Source organism: Dryobates pubescens, chromosome 20 (assembly GCF_014839835.1).
Source record: "Dryobates pubescens isolate bDryPub1 chromosome 20, bDryPub1.pri, whole genome shotgun sequence".
Classification (NCBI taxonomy): domain Eukaryota; kingdom Metazoa; phylum Chordata; class Aves; order Piciformes; family Picidae; genus Dryobates; species Dryobates pubescens.
This window is the reverse complement of record NC_071631.1, coordinates 923724-939122: the sequence shown is the minus strand read 5'-3', so window position 1 is coordinate 939122 and position 15399 is coordinate 923724. Positions and strand designations below refer to the sequence as shown.

The 15399-nt window shown below is 62.2% G+C and overlaps 2 protein-coding genes across 3 annotated transcripts; one reads left to right on the top strand and one right to left on the bottom strand.

The window, feature by feature from the left end:
- Positions 1 to 1162: 1162 nt before the first annotated feature.
- TRIM63 (tripartite motif containing 63) lies at positions 1163 to 5160 on the bottom strand. The gene is made up of 9 exons (XM_009908559.2): positions 4941 to 5160; positions 4635 to 4801; positions 3371 to 3539; positions 2993 to 3088; positions 2138 to 2371; positions 2002 to 2024; positions 1709 to 1833; positions 1531 to 1608; positions 1163 to 1404 (listed from the first exon to the last, which is right to left on the bottom strand). Exons 1-9 carry the CDS (start codon positions 5097 to 5099, stop codon positions 1394 to 1396), a joined length of 1062 nt encoding a protein of 353 aa, XP_009906861.2. The 5' UTR covers positions 5100 to 5160; the 3' UTR covers positions 1163 to 1393.
- Positions 5161 to 7932: 2772 nt separating this feature from the next.
- PDIK1L (PDLIM1 interacting kinase 1 like) lies at positions 7933 to 14888 on the top strand. 2 transcript variants are annotated; one of them, XM_054171012.1, is made up of 3 exons: positions 7933 to 7990; positions 10286 to 10587; positions 14115 to 14888. In XM_054171012.1, exons 2-3 carry the CDS (start codon positions 10303 to 10305, stop codon positions 14853 to 14855), a joined length of 1026 nt encoding a protein of 341 aa, XP_054026987.1. In that variant the 5' UTR covers positions 7933 to 7990; positions 10286 to 10302; the 3' UTR covers positions 14856 to 14888. The 2 variants fall into 2 exon arrangements, with proteins under 2 accessions (XP_054026987.1, XP_009906862.2); XM_009908560.2 differs by lacking the exon at positions 7933 to 7990 and having other exon boundaries at positions 10249 to 10587.
- Positions 14889 to 15399: the final 511 nt, after the last annotated feature.

Here is a 15399-nt window from a genome sequence, read left to right as displayed (position 1 = left end):
CGGCTGCAAAGCGGCAGCGACAGCGGCGGCTCCGCTCCCCCGGCACCGGGGAGGCTGCTGGGGGAGGAGGGGGATTGCCCTGGGACCCCACCATGGGCACCCCGCAGGAACTCTGCACCAGGGGTGGATGCAGCTTGCCCAGGGTGGGGGGAGGATGGAGCACCCCTTTAGCCCCCCTTAAAGCACCTGGGGACACCCTTCCCAGCTCTGGGCAGCCCTCGCCTCCCCCCCCCCCCCCCCGTTTAGATCCAGCCATGGAGCAGCCGTGGGATGGATAAACCTGGGACCAGCTCCAGCCCTCCCCAGCAGTGTCTCCTGCCCGGGGGGGGGGCGGAGGGGGGGAGCAGCACTAATTGCCCTGGGGCTAATTGCAGTTGTGGCACAACCTTGGGAACCACTGTGGATGCTGCCTCAGTTTCCCCCTGGGCATTGTGCCAGGCTCTCTTTTGGCAGCAGAAAAGCCTTTATGGTGCATTGCTGCTGCATTGCTGCTGCATTTCTGCTGCATTTCTGCTGCATTTCTGCTGCATTTCTGGTGTGTTTGTGCTGCATTTCTGCTGCATTTCTGATGCATTTCTGCTGCATTTCTGGTGTGTTTGTGCTGCATTTCTGCTGCATTTCTGGTGTGTTTGTGCTGCATTTCTGCTGCATTTCTGGTGTGTTTCTGCTGCCTTTCTGCTGCATTTCTGGTGTGTTTCTGCTGCCTTTCTGCTGCAGTTTTGCATTCATGATCTGTTTTGTTTTGCAGTCCTGTTGGCTCAGCCAGCAGCGAACCAGCAGCAAGAGGAGGAGGCCACCCCCGTTTTGGGCACACCTCAGAGCACCCTCCCCCTCCCCATCACACCCCCAAGGCTGGGCAAGCTCTGGCCCTGGGCACCCCGCTGCCAGGAGCCAAATTCCATCGGGGGCTGACCTGCCCCCGCCGCGGGCAGGCAGGCAGCCAGCCGCGGGGTGTCAGCGCTGCCCGAGGTGCTAATGAGGCTGAAAATTAAGCGCTGGGCTGGAACGCATCCCCCTGCCACGCTGGGCGCTGGCAGGGACACCCACGGTGGCACCGGCCCAGCAAACCCACCCCTCCCCACGCCTCCAGCGCCCACCGTGGGCCGCGCAAGCTGAGGGCGAGAGGCGAGGAGCGGCAAACGAGCACAGAGAGCCGGCAGAGTTCTGTAGAAAATAGCTCAAAATTCAAAGCTGTGACAATTCTGTACAAAACAAAGATACAAAACGTGAGGCATTGGCCTCTTTGCACCCCCGTAGAAAAGTGTCCTGTGCTGGGGCAGGGGCTGGCTCCCAAGGCCACCAGCCCCTGCCGTGTCCCCCCCCTCTCCCCAGGTCCCGTCGCCGGACAGCCTGCGCCCGCGGCGTCCCTCCTGCGCCGGCAACCTGGCTCTGGCTACTGGGGAGCTGTCGAGGGGAAAGGATGGGGGAGGTCAAAGGGGGGTCAAGCAGCCAAAACTCCCCCCTGGGTGCCTCAGGGCACCAGAGAGGGTGCCGGGGAGGGTGCCAGGGCTTAGCCCTGTTGCTCCTTACCCATCACTGTCCTCTCGGGCGCCACATCCTGCTCCACCTCTTCTTCCTCCCCATCAAAGTACTCCTCATCTTCCTCAGCTGTGCACAGATGGGAAGTTGTCACCACAGGGGCACCAGGGGAGTGGATGAGTGCCACCAGGTTGGTGAAGGGGCACCAGGGAGGCAGGGGCTGCCTTACCCAGGTCGAAGTCCAAGGCGTGGACTGCCTCGGTGAGGTGCTCCAGGCTGATGGAGAAGGTGTCCATGTTCTCATAGCCCTGCTCGATCTTCTCCAGCCTGCCACCCTTGGAGGCTTCTACAATCCTGGGCAAGCAAAGCATGGCCATGGCCCTCCCTGTCCTCTCACCAGGCAGGGGGACTGAGGAGTGCCAGGTCAAGGCATCCCCACGTTCCCCACCCGGGTGACCCCAGGGCTGGATTTTGGGGCGGGGCCTGGGCGGTGGCCGAGTTTCCCCCGGGCCGGGCACTTACATTTGGATGAGCTGCTTGGCGTTCTGTGGGGAGCAAGAGGAGAGGTGAGTGGAGCTGTGCGACAGCCGCCAGGACGGCCCCGAGCTGGCTGGGGGGTGCCCTGCGGGCGGGGGGTGGGGTGGTGGGGTGGTCTCACCATCAGGAAGGCAGCCCCTCCGGTCTCCTCCATGGCCTGGATGGCCGTCTCCAGCAGGCGCCTGGACTTCTCCAGCTGCTCCTTGTACTGGCAGATGAGGCCCTGGATGAAGCTGGTCTTGTCCCCCTGCTCGCGGCTGATGCGCTGCAGCAGCTCGGACTTCTTCTCCTCCAGCAGCGCCGCCAGGGCGTCGAAGCGAGCGCACAGCTCCTGCCTGGCCGCTTCGCCGTTCTCCTGCGGGCACCAGGGGGCAGGGGATGCCACCTGCGCGTCCCCTGCTGCTGCCACCACCACCAGCAGCCCCGGGGGTTCCGGCTCCCTCCCAGCCATCCAGGACAGGATCAGCCAGGTTGGAAGAGACCTCCAGGACCATCAAGTCCAACCCTAACTAACCAACCAGACCATGGCACTAAGTGTCCCATCCAGGCTTTCCTGAAACACCTCCAGGGATGCTGACCCCAGCACCCCCCGGGCAGCCCATGCCAGTCTCTCTTTCTGGGAAGAACTTCTTTCTATAAGCTCAAGCCTAAACTTCCCCTGGCACAGCTCGAGACTGTGTCCTCTTGTTCTGGTGCTGGTTGCCTGGGAGAAGAGACCACCCCCCACCTGGCTACAAGCTCCCTTCAGGCAGTTGTAGAGAGCAAGAAGGTCTCCCCTGAGCCTCCTCTTCTCCCTCAGCCTCTCCTCACAGGGCTGTGCTCCAGACCCCTCCCCACCCTCCTTGCCCTTCTCTGGACATGTTGGAGCAACTCAACATCTTCCTTGAACTGAGGGGCCCAGAACTGGACACAGAGGGTCCCCAGCTGAGGTTCCCACCCCTAGGTTTCAGAGGGCTCCTTGGGATGCTTTGCTCACCTGGGTTCTTTGGCAGGAGTCCTCCAGCTGGGTGATGATGGTCTGGATCCGGTCGTTCCCTGCCACCAGCATGGAGATGCAGTTGTTCAGCTCGGTCTGGGTTGGGGTGGATGGAGAGAAACAGCTTGAAGCCCAGCAGGGATGGGGAAATCTCCCACCCCAGTGTGGGGGTGGGCCAGCCACTGCCCAGCCCCGGCTCTGCTCCCCCCACAAGCCGTGGCAGCTCTAAATATAGGGCTGTCTCCTAGGAGAAGTCACCCGGGGGCTATTAATACCCCATGAGCAGATCCCAGAGCTATTTGTGACAGCCCCAGCTCAGCACATCACCCCAGGACCAGCTGTGTCCCCCGTGCCCCCCCTGTCCTCCTCTCACTGCACCTTCTGGCCCTGGAAGACGTTCTGCAGGGGGGCAACCTCGCAGTCCTTGTGGGCACCAAAGACTTTGCACATGGAGCAGGTGGGGACCTCACAGGTGACACAGTAGATGTTGATCCTCTCATCCTCGTGCTCCTTGCACATGGGGTGCTCCCCCTTCTTCAGTGGCCTGCTGGAGAGAGTGGCATGGCTGTGGTGACAACCCCACCGTGGTGGCATCCCCAGCAGGGTGATGTCCCCCACTGCAGTGACATCCCCCTTGCAGCGTCACCCCCACTGCAGTGACATCCCCCTTGCAGTGTCACCCCCACTGTGGTGACATCCCCACCCACGCTGCACAGCCACCCCAAAATCAGGCTCCCAGGGAAGCAGCCAGAGGCCAGCAGGAGCCCACACTTGCTTCTTTGGGAGCCACCAACCTCTGTGCCTCTGTAAGCCCTGAGCCCAGCAAGTCCCAGCTGAAGGCAGTGCAGTGCTGGGCACGGCAGCAGCCAGCACTGGTGGGCAGGAGGCCACACTCCAGGGATGCTGCACAAGCTCCTAATTATAGCCTGGGGCTGACAGGGATCTGCTGTTGTCACCCAACTCGTGACCAGGGTGAGGGTGCCCAGAAACCCCTGGGGGGTCCCAGCTGGGGCCTGCAGCCAGGCTGTCCCCTCTGCAGCACCAAGGGACATGGGGACAAGCCAAGCCCCTGAAGGAAAGACAGAGCTGGCCCCCCAAGCCCCCCCAGCGGCTGCAGACACCTGCCACGTGCCATCAGCCCTGTCCCCATGGCTCTCAAACAATATTTACAGTGTTCAGGGAACCTGCTCAGGGCCACTGCTCTGCCTCGAGAACCTGTGACCCCCCTGGGCCCCCCCCTGCCAGCTGCTTGCTGCCCCCAGCCTGTCCCTCTTGCCCCTTATCGGCCAGCAGTGCTTGCTGCCACCGGCAGAGCCTGGCTTTGTCTCCCACACCTCTTATCTCCCACCCGGTGCTCCAGCGGCAGAGCATGAGGTGGGCAGGACCTGTCCTGCACCTCCTGAGTCACTGAGAGAGCCAAAGTGCTCTGAGCAGGAGGGGGATAGGGCTCAGAGGAGGAAGATTTGGGCATTCCTCCCCTCCCCCCTCCCCCCCCCCCCCCCCCTTTTCTCACCCAGCTGCAATCTCCTGCAGTCTCCATGCTGGGGCTGGGGCTCAGCAGGGGGGCACCCCCCTGTCCCCACGTCCCCACATCCCTGCCATGGCAAGGCACAAGCAATCAGCCGCGGCCACCCGTGCCAACCTGGAGCACTCCTGCTTGTAGATGTCGATGATGTTCTCCACCAGCAGGTTCCTCTGCAGCCCATAGACCCCGTGGCGATCCAGCAGCACCTCGTGGCGGCAGGATGGGCACCGGAACCGGCCCCCAGAGATCACACTGCCCCGGCTCTGCCAGTAGGGGTTGGCAGCCTGGGAGGGGGGAGATGAACGCTGAGAGGTCTTTGAGCATCCCTGCAGCGCCGCAGGCATCCCCGCGGCACTGCCAGCACCCCAGGGACCTCCAGCCCGGGCGGGAGGCGGAAGGGTGGCCGCGGAGCTCCCCTCTCACCTGGAAGACGTCGTTGGCACACTTGCGGCAGAGGTTGTGCTGGCAGGGCAGGATCACCACCGGCTTGCTGAACATCTCCAGGCAGATGGGGCAGATCAGCTGCTTCTCCAGGCTCTCCATGGGGCTGCCATCCTGCAGGATGCCTGCTTGGAAATCCATCGGCACCGCTCTGGCTCTGGCTCTGCTCCCCGCCGCTCTGTGGCTGCCGCTGCCACCCCTTGCCCTGCTATTTATAAGTCGCTCTCTGGTCACGAGGAGCCAAATCCTGACGCGGGGTCGGGTGTCTGGGGAAGGGGCAGCACCTGTCACATGGGACTGAGCCATCGGGATGCCACTGGCTACGGTAAACAAGCCAGGGACAGGCTGTCCAGGAGGCCCTGCCCGCCCGTGCCGCGGTCGCCGGCACATCAAAACTGGAGCCAGGGGGGCAATGGGGCCAGGCTCCACCCTGGGGCCAAACAGCCACACACCCCAGGGGTCACCGTGGCCAGATCCTGGGGCTGGACCCCACAGTGGCACCAGGGATAGGGCGAGGAGGGGCAAAACCCATCCCCGTGGTCAGGCAGACGTGGTGACGGTGCCCGGAACGGGGCAGAGCTGCCCCAGGGGTGGTTCGTTTGGACATCTCCCTTTGCACCCCTATTGTGTGACCACTTCTGGGGAGGAAACATTGAACCATGGAATGGTTTGAGCTGGAAAGGACCTTAAAGACCATCCAGCTCCAGCCCCCTTGCCATGGGCAGGAACACCTCCTGGTAGCCCAGGTTGCTCCAAGCCTCATCCAGCCTGGCCTTAATCACTGCCAGGGATGAGCTGTCCATAGCTCCCTGGGCAGCCCAGTCCAGTGTCTCACCACCCTCACAGTAAAGAACTTCTTCCTCATGTCCAACCTAAACCTGCCCTGCTCCAGTTTCAAACCATTGCCCCTTGCCCAGTTGCCACAGGCCCTTATCAGAAGTCCCTCCCCAGCTCTCCTGTAGCTGCTTCAGGTCCTGGAAGGCTGCTCTGACAGGCTCCTCACCACTGGCTCCACAGGTTATGCTTGGAGGAGCATCAGAGAGATACAACCCCCCCGCCTGGCACACGCACCAGAGTCCTCTCTTCCCTCCCCAGCCAGGCTTTGGGGGGCTCTTCTGTACCCCCAGAGGCAGGGAGGGCTGTGAGGGCTGCTCCCAGTGCTGGTGTTCACGGTCATGACCCAACCAGCCCCTCCACTGGGTTGCAAAACCTGACCCAGAAACGTCTGGGGGGAAATTGGCCAAGCACAGCCCCCCCCGGACCTGCCACCCACCGGGAAAAACAGCCCTGGCACACGGTGCCCAGCTGGTGAGGTGATAAACAGGATGTGTGCCAAGTGCCACTGCCTGTCCACAGGGAGACCTGTAAATATGGGCAGCTGTGTGAGGAGTAATTATAGCACCCTTGGCTGAGGGGCACACTGGGGGGGAGAGGGTGGGGTGGGATGGGGGCTGCTGCTGTGCCCACAGAGACTGCAGGCAGGAGGGGATGGGTGCTGGGGAGCCTGGGGGGCACATGAGCAAGGAGCATGTGGAGTCGTGGGTAAAAGGGGGCAGGGGTGCACAGGGACCATGGGTACAGAGGTACACGAGTTCAGGGGTGCATGGGTGCACCAGTCCAGGGGTATGTGGGTGCAGGAGTGCAGGGCTACACAGGTGGGCAGGTAAAGGGGTGCAGAGGTGCAGGGGTACAGGGGTGCATGAGTAGCTGGGCACAGAGGTACACAGATCCAGGGGCACATGGGTGCAGGGGTACTCATGTGGATAGGTACATGGGGACATGGATGCAGGGGTACAGGGGTGCACAGGTACCAGAGTGCACAGCCCCCATTTTCTCTGCAGCACCCCCAGCCCCCCAGCCCAGCCCAGGGCAGGGCAGCCCCAGCCCTGTTTTGGGTGCTCCTTCCTGGCAGCTCATGTGCTGACCAAGTGACTGCGCTGGGACCCGCCAGGCACACCTTGCAAAGCTGTCCCCATTTCGGCACTTGGGGCTCTTCCAGGAGCAGCTGGCATGAGGCAGGGCTGGCTGGGCACGCAGGAGGGCAGAGCGGAGGTCAGCCCCTGGACGACGCCAGGAGTGGGGCACCCACGTGTGCACCATCCCCGCGAGCAGGAGCTGGCCCTGCCCAGGGGTGCTATTGATTGACTAATTGCTTCTGGACTCGGTTAAGGGGATTCACGGGAACGGAGGGGTTGTAATGCCCTAAGCAGCTTTCAGAACCCACAAGGGGCTCCTCGGCCCCTAATTGGCTTGGGACGGCTTAGGCGGGGCCGGGGACACTGATCAGCGCCGGGCTGCTGCCCAATGAACCCGGGAGAGAGCAGTGCCCTGGCACGAGCCTATCTGAGCAGCCTCCCAGGGGTGGCCGTGGCTGCTCCCCACATGGCCCCGCGGTGGGTGTGCAATGGTTGAGGGGTTGGGGGGAGGATGGTGGGGGACCGCGACGGGACCCCTGTGCCCCCCACCTCCTGCGCACGGGGGGCACCTCCAGCCGCACAGCCTGGGCAGGGAAGGGGACAGCGACAGCGAGCGGGCCGCGGGGACGGGGGACAGCTCTCTGCCAGGAGCTGTGTCGCCATCACACGACGCCAGAGCTCAAACAAAGGTGCGAGGGACTCGCTCCGCTCTCCCAGCGCCAAGCGATGAATGAATGAATGAATTAATGAATGAAACGTGGACAAAAGCCACACAAAACAGCCCGGAAATAAAGGGGGCGCGGAGGGGGCACTGCGAGGGCGGGGTGGGCGCAGCGCCGGGGGCTGCGGGCACGGAGAGGGGGAAGACGGAGACCCCCCTTGCACCGGCACCTAACAGGGGCTGGGCGCGCCCCCGCGGCACCAGCGGGGACGGGCGCGCTCCCGCTCCCCACGTCCCGCCCTCCCCCTCGGCGCTGGCCAATCAGAGGGCGCGGCGGCGCCGTTGGGGGCGTGCCTAGCGCGGGGCCGCGGCGGCGGCGCAGGGCAGGGAGGGGAGGGGGCAGCCCTATAATGGCGGCCGGGCGGCGGCGGCGGCGCGGCGCTGGCGGCCCTGAGGTAACGCGGAGTCTGCCTTCGCCCGGCCTGGCTCGGCTCAGCCCGGCCTGGCTCGGCTCGGGGGGGTGGGGAGCGGGTCCAGGCTGGCGCCTCAGTGCGTCATAGTGGGGCGCCCGCGGTGCGGAGCGCCGCTCCGGCTGTGCGAGGGGGACCTGGCCAGGCGGCTGTGGCCCAGCGGTGCCGGTTCCGCCTCCGGCCGCGGCTGCCGCGGTGAGACCCTTCCACCCCCCGCTCCCGGCCTGCCCCCCGGAGGCAGCGGCGCCTCGGGCGTTCTCCTCTGGAGCCGGGCGCCCCGCGGTGCAGGTGGGGGCCGGGTGTGACAGGGGCGAGAGGGAGAGGGGGAGGGGGCCGCGATGGATCTCGTTCCGTAACTGCGGCCGCCAAGCAGGCAGGCGGCGGGGGAGGGCGAGGTGCCGGCTCCCGGGCCCGCAGCAGGGAGCGGGAGCAGGGCCGGGCCCGGCCTGTTTGCGCCCTGGCAGGGCCCCGCAGCTGGCAGCAGCTGGCCCGGGCGGTCGCTGCCCCGGGGAGCAGGAGGCTCTCTGCCTCGGGTTGGGCAATAGCCCTGGGTGGCATTGCCAGAGCGGCCTGGCCCGCGGTGGGGGCGAAGGGAGGCAGGGAGCGGCCCCAGCACCCGGCAGAACGACAGCTCCAGCCTGGGAACGGCACGCAACCGACTGGCACCGGGGGCGGGGGGGGGTGGGTTCGGAACGCCCCCTGCTCATTTTGACCCTGGTGTGAGAGTGTTTGAGCGGCGCAGCCTTTCCTTCGGGCGACGTGTGGCCGGCGGGGAGGTCGCAGCTCCTGCTGCTCTGCCCCTGCATGGGAGGAGCCCAGCGCCGGCCCGTCGGATGCTGGGGGGCGAGTTCGCAATCCCGAGGCTGTGCCTCGCAGCCCTGCTGCAGGTGCAGGCTCCCTGCATGCATCCTGCCAGGAGGCTCTCCTGCCAATGCCTTCCTCGGGCACCATCACACTTGGGTTCAAAATGTCGTGGTCAGTGTTCAGCACGGAGCTTTGCTGAGAGGATGAGACGTCCGTGTTCTGCTGCCCTGGGACTGATCACATCTCTCTTTCTCTCTCTTTTTTTTTTTTTTCCCCCTTTTTGTTTTTCTTTTGTTTTTTTTTTTTAAAACAAACCAACCCAACCAAACAAAAGTACTTAAAGAGTGGAAATAATTGAAAGCTTCCTACTAATCAGAGGCTGTTTCAGTGTGGCCCTCACTGCTTGGTTTACTGACATAAATGACATTTCTCCCTGGCAGTCTGCCCTCCCTCCTTGAGTTGTTTTCTTTCTGTTGTGGGGATTTGTGTTCCATTCTGCTTCAGCAGTGACAGCTGGGCCAGACCAGCTCTTCAGTTTTCGTTTGCTTTGCCTCTTGCCCACAGTCAGTGTCCCGTTTTTGGTTTGTCTGAGTGGAGGTGGTGCCTGCCTGGTGCTGCTCTGGTTTGTGAGCATGCAGGGAAGGTGATCAATCCGTAGCAGTGCTTGGTGGCTTTTTGTTTCCTCTCTCTCTGTGTTTCTTGTTTTACTTGTAGAGCAATGTCTCGACTTCTGCCCTCTCCCTGCTGAGCAGAAGTGAGAGTTAGATGCTTGGGTACAAGCTTCTGCACCCACTCAGCCTTTCTAACATCCTGTAACTGTGAGCTCCTCATTCAGAGGAGCTGGGGGGGGGGGGGAGGAAAAAAAATCACAGTGCCCTCAACAAAAGAAATCAGAGGTGACCTGAAGCATCCTCTTGCAGTGTCAGTGAAAGAGCTGAGCTGTGACTGCACCACTGAGTGCACGAAAAGGCAGTGCTCGTTAATTCAACCTAGTGCTGCCCAACCTGCAGCTGGAAGCTCCTCTCTGGCGTCCCAGGGTGGCTGGGGAGGATGACCCCACACTGTTATTCCCACAGATGCTCCCGGAGGACGCTGAGGGAAAGGCGCAGGAGCCGACGCCGTAGCGCTGCCTGGGCCGGCTGCAAGCCTGGGTTTGAATTGTTGCCATCTTGAGAACCGGGCTGTGTTTGAAACCTTAGCTCCTTCCCCTCCCCCCCCAACCCCCAAAAAGATGTAATTTCACTTTGTGAGCAGCCCATGGCCGCAGGTAGAGGGTTACAGAGTAGCTGGTGGCGCGCCGCAGCCCTGGAAGGCAGCCTTGCGCTCCGCGCCGGGCTGGCAGGCGCTGCCCTGCTCCCGGCAGGGTCTTGCTGGGCCTGATCCTGCCTCCCCCAGCCCCGTGTGCGGGGGGGGGGTGGCAATTCCAGCCCTGTGCTCGTTGATTTTAGCTGTGTGGGTTTCTCCCCCCTTCCCCAGAACCCCTGGCCCTGAAGATGGTGAGTAGCCAGCCTAAGTACGATCTAATTCGGGAGGTTGGCCGCGGCAGTTACGGTGTGGTGTACGAGGCGCTGGTCAGGAGGACCTCCGCGCGGGTGGCGGTGAAGAAGATCCGGTGCCACGCGCCGGAGAACGTGGAGCTGGCGCTGCGCGAGTTCTGGGCGCTCAGCAGCATCAAGAGCCGGCACCCCAACGTCATCCACCTGGAGGAGTGCGTCCTGCAGAAGGATGGCATGGTGCAGAAGATGTCCCACGGCTCCAGCTCCTCCCTCTACCTGCAGGTACTCCACACGGGCCCCAGGTGGGGAGAGCAGGTTTGGAGCGCAGCCCTGTGAGGAGAGGCTGAGGGAGCTGGGGGTGCTTAGCCTGGAGGAGGCTCAGGGGAGACCTTCTTGCTCTCTACAGCTCCCTGAAGGGAGGTTGTAGCCAGGCAGAGGTTGGTCTCTTCTCCCAGGCAGCACCAGAACAAGAGAACACAGTCTCAGGCTGTGCCAGGGGAGGTTTAGGCTGGAGGTTAGGAAGAAGTTCTTCATAGAGAGAGTGATTGCCCATTGGGATGTGCTGCCCGGGGAGGTGGTGGAGTCACCATCCCTGGAGGTGTTCAGGAGGAGACTTGATGGGGTGCTTGGTGCCATGGGTTAGTTGTTCAGGTGGGTTGGACACGATGATCTTGAAGGTCTCTTCCAACCTGCTCTATTCTATATTCAGATCCTGAGGGATTGCTTGCTTTGGAGCTGTGCTTAGTTAGGAGAGCAAACTGCTTGGCAGAGCTGGTTGGGAGAGGAGACTCTGAAATGGTTAGTCAGGAAAGGAGAAAACTGTGAGGCAGGAGAGAAAAGACAGGAGAGGGAACTGCCACAGTCAGGAGAGGGGGAGAGGAGTTAGGGGAGAGAACTGCCACAGTCAGGAGAGGGGGAGAAGAGTTAGGGGAGGAAACTGCCACAGTCAGGAGAGGAAAACAAACAGGAGAGAAAACAAACAGGAGAGAAAACTGAAACAGGAGAGGGGAAAAACCAAACAGCAAACTGAAACAGTTAAGAGTGGAAAAAACAGTTGGGGGAGAAAAGCAAACAGGAGAGGAAATGTTTCCCCTGGCTGTTAGAGAAGACCCTGTGCACTGCTGGCAGCCCAAGGTGCTGATCTTCCCAGGGCTGTTGCTGCTGCCCTGCGTCATGTCACCTGGAGCCGTGCCAGAAGAGACTCCAGGACTGCTTTTGAATGCTCCTCTGCTGTGCTAGTTGGAGACCCCAGGGTTAGTGGGCAGACATCTCTGGTGGGACAGAGCTGTGAACCCCCTTGGAAGGGGGGGTTGCACTTTGTGGCATTTGATGTAGGAAGCCACCACTCAAAACTCCTTTGGAGGTGAGCAGCAGTTGGTGGCTTGTGGCTTTCTTTGGGGCATAACTAACTATTAGTCTCTTCAGAGGGGGGTAACAGCATTGTGAATGAGGGGAGAAATACCAGCTGCCCTGTGTGCCTGCTGGCAAGTGCCCTCCAGGCTTGGAGCTGGCTGTGCTTTGAAGGATAAGGAGCTCTGGGAAGAGGCCAAGGCTGGGGAGGTCCTGGCCAAGAAGCTGCCCCCTGGAGAAACCTTTGGTGTCTGTGGTTGGACAAGTCAGCAGCCTGCTCTCTGTGCTGTGCTCTCCCCAGTCAGCTTCTCTCAGTTTGCTTCTCCTGGCTGTCCTGCTGGCATGTCTGAGGCAGGACCTCTTGTTCAGCTGGCAGCCCTGCCCAGGCCACCTTGTGCTGAGTGCTCAGAGAGGATTCTTGCCTTGGTCGACTCCCTGGGGCTGGGTGGTTGGTGCTGCCCTGCTTTCAGGAAGGGATTAGGGTAAAATAACTCTGAGGGAGGAATTAGTGCCTGCACCTTCCTAGTCCTTAGTGCCTCTCTGGAGAGACTGCATCCAGCTTGTGGACAGCTGGCTGAGGGAGAGCTTAGAAACTGCAAGGTGGGAGAGAGCTTCCAGATCACCCACAGCTGGGTTTTGGTGGCAGTGCCTGCTGGCAGTGCAGCCTGGAGAGCTCCCCTGTGCCAGGCACGAGCACTGCAGATTGATTTCCTGCTCCAGGGAGCAGAGAAGAGCAAAGGGCAAAGCTGAGCTGGGGATCACTTCTTCACAGCTGGTGCTGCCCTGGAGGAAATCAGCTCTCCCTTGGCAGGTCCTCTCCCCACCCAGCTGACAGTGCCAGAGCTGAAGGGGTGCAGTGTGAGGAGGCTGCCTGGGGAGGGAGGGTGGTGTCTCCTGGGGGGCTTTGGGGCAGGTGCTCAGCTGGGGTCAGCTCTGCTGAGAGGTGAAGGGAGAGTCCAACCCCAGGCTGGCCTTGTGGTGCTTTGGGGCTGCTGCCAGCATGCAGCTGGATGCTGTCCTTGACCTGGGGGCCAGGAGAGCTCTCCAGCTTTGTGCTGCTGCTCACCCCCTGCTCTCCTCTCATACCTTCACCCCCCTCTCACTGACTGTGATCCCTAAACCTGTGGCTCTCCAGCTGTGACTGTTTGAAGATGGTCTGCTTTGAGCCCTGGCACCAAAGGCAGCCCTCCATTGCTGGTCAGTTTTCCTCTGCCATGGCAAAGGTCACTTTTGAAAGCATTTGAAGATGCTTCTGTAAATCTTCACCGCTGCCTTCGCTGCTCCAGGCCTGGTGGAGCTCCTCTGGGTTTATCTCCAAGTGGAACAATTGCAGAGCCAGCTCAGAGGGGCAGAGGGGCACTTGTGGCCCTGAGGAGGGAGGATCAGTGAAGCTGCTGGCTGGCTTTGTGCTGCTCTCTGTCTGAAGGAGCTGACTGCTCCAGCTGCTCCCTCAGCCTCCTGAGCTAGGGATGCTGCAGCACTGGAAAGCACTCATGGCTGAGGAGTGGGCTGAGAATCCTCAGCAGGGGACAAACACCAAGCAGTACACCAGAGTCACTCCTTGGGACTTTGTTTGTGCCCTGGAGGTGTTGGCCAAGTGGGTGGGACAGGCTCTGCTGGGGTGGGACACTGTCCAGCTGAGCAGATGGCAGTGCAGTGGCCACTTGGTATCTTTCAGAATGCTCTTATCAGGGTCTAGCTCCAGCTCCTGGGCAGCAGCCTGAGCTTGATAGGCTTCAGCCATGGGGGGATGAGGAGGCTGGCAGATAGATTGTGATCATCAGAGAGGGGATTCTGCCCCTTGGCTCTGCTCTGCTGGGACCCCCCCTCCAGTCCTGCCTCCAGTTCTGGTGCCCCCAACAGAAGGAGGACACAGAGCTGCTGGAGTGAGTCCAGAGGAGGCCACAGAGGTGATCCAAGGGCTGCAGCACCTCCGCTGCGAGGCCAGGCTGAGGGAGCTGGGGGTGTGCAGCCTGGAGAGAAGACTCCAGGAGACCTTAGTGCTGAAGGGATCCTCCAGGAAGGCTGCAGAGGGACTTTTCAGGAGGGTGTCTGAGACAGGAGAAGGGGCAGTGGTTTGAAGCTGAGGCAGAGCAGGGTCAGAGTGGAGCTGAGGAAGAAGTTCTTCAGCAGGAGGGAGCTGAGACTCTGGCACAGGCTGCCCAGGGAGGCTGTGGCTGCCTCCTGCCTGGGGGTGCTCAAGGTGATGAGGCCTTGAGCAGCTGAGTCTGGTTGAGAGGGGCAGGGTGGGGAGGTTGGAGCAGATGAGCTCTGGGGTCCCTTCCAAGCTGAGCCCTCCTTGGGTTCCTCGTTGCTCACCTCAGTGCTGCAGGCTGGTTTCCACCCTCCCCGCTTCCCAGCTCAGTCTCTGGACGGAGGCTTCGGGCTTCCCCCGTCGCACCCTTGCCTCCCCAGGGCCGTCAGGGCGGTTGTGACCCTCTTCCTTTGCCCTGCTGCAGCTTGTAGAGACCTCGCTGAAAGGAGAGATCGCCTTCGACCCGCGGAGCGCTTACTACCTGTGGTTCGTGATGGACTTCTGCGACGGGGGGGACATGAACGAGTACCTGCTGTCCCGCAAGCCCAGCCGCAGGACCAACACCAGCTTCATGCTGCAGCTCAGCAGCGCCCTGGCCTTCCTGCACAGGAACCAGATCATCCACAGGGACCTCAAGCCCGACAACATCCTCATCTCCCAGAGCAGGGGGGCCGCCGCCGACCCCGAGCCCACCCTGAAGGTGGCCGACTTCGGGCTGAGCAAGGTGTGCTCGGCGGCGGGGCCGAGCGCCGAGGAGCCGGCCAGCGTCAACAAGTGCTTCCTCTCCACCGCCTGCGGCACCGACTTCTACATGGCCCCCGAGGTCTGGGAGGGACACTACACCGCCAAGGCAGACATCTTCGCCCTGGGCATCATCATCTGGGCCATGCTGGAGAGGATCACCTTCGTCGACACGGAAACCAAGAAGGAGCTGCTGGGCAGCTACGTGCGGCAGGGCGCGGCCATCGTGCCGGTGGGGGAGGCGCTGCTGGAGAACCCCAAGATGGAGCTGCTGATCCCCGTCAAGAAGAAGTCCATGAACGCCAGGATGAAGCAGCTGCTGAAGGAGATGCTGGCGGCCAACCCCCAGGACCGGCCCGACGCCTTCGAGCTGGAGCTGCGCCTGGTCAACATAGCCTTTAAGGACAGCAGCTGGGACACGTGAGCCGCCGCGCCGGCCCGCCTGGCTGAGCTGCTCCTCCCCTGAGCCTCTCCGGCGGGGGGGGAAGGAAAGAGAAACAAAGAGCAGAGCCTGAACTCAGCCCTGCAGGGTGTGGTTTGTAGCCGGCGTAGAGCCTGAGGGGTGCGAGGTGGAGGCTGCCGCCGGGGGGAGTGCGGGGCCGGCGCGGGGGGAGGCTGTGGGGGTGTCGCTTGTGCGTGCTGGCAGGGGGGGCCTGGAGGGAGGGAGAGCCGGGCTCGGGGCCCAGCGCTCCTGCAGGATTTCCTACATTCCAGTCTCCTGTGTCAGTGTTGGGGATCCTGGGGGGGTGGGGGGAGGGGAGGAGCCCTGAGGTTTGCATGCTGGCAGTGCAGACCTCTCCAGGCTCTGTAGCTAGCTCTGTGTACATACTCACGTGGAGGAGCGAGTGGGAGCGAGTGTGCCACTTAAATTATTGGCTGTGGGTCTGAATGATTGGGGCCTGCTAGGAGACCAGGTGGAGGAGACAAGGTGAGAAGCATTCCCTCTTCTCCAGGCAGGAATTTGTAGT

What these genes read in the sequence shown, in the direction of transcription:
- TRIM63 (XM_009908559.2), bottom strand. Translation starts at nt 5,099, where the DNA reads ATGGATTTCCAAGCAGGCATCCTGCAGGATGGCAGCCCCATGGAGAGC. An exon ending in GTGCCAACGACGTCTTCCAG is followed by an intron (nt 4,802 to 4,940) that starts GTGAGAGGGGAG and finishes CCCCCCTCCCAG; the next exon opens with GCTGCCAACCCCTACTGGCA. An exon ending in TACAAGCAGGAGTGCTCCAG is followed by an intron (nt 3,540 to 4,634) that starts GTTGGCACGGGT and finishes CACTCTCTCCAG; the next exon opens with CAGGCCACTGAAGAAGGGGG.
- PDIK1L (XM_054171012.1), top strand. Translation starts at nt 10,303, where the DNA reads ATGGTGAGTAGCCAGCCTAAGTACGATCTAATTCGGGAGGTTGGCCGC. An exon ending in GCTCCTCCCTCTACCTGCAG is followed by an intron (nt 10,588 to 14,114) that starts GTACTCCACACG and finishes GCCCTGCTGCAG; the next exon opens with CTTGTAGAGACCTCGCTGAA.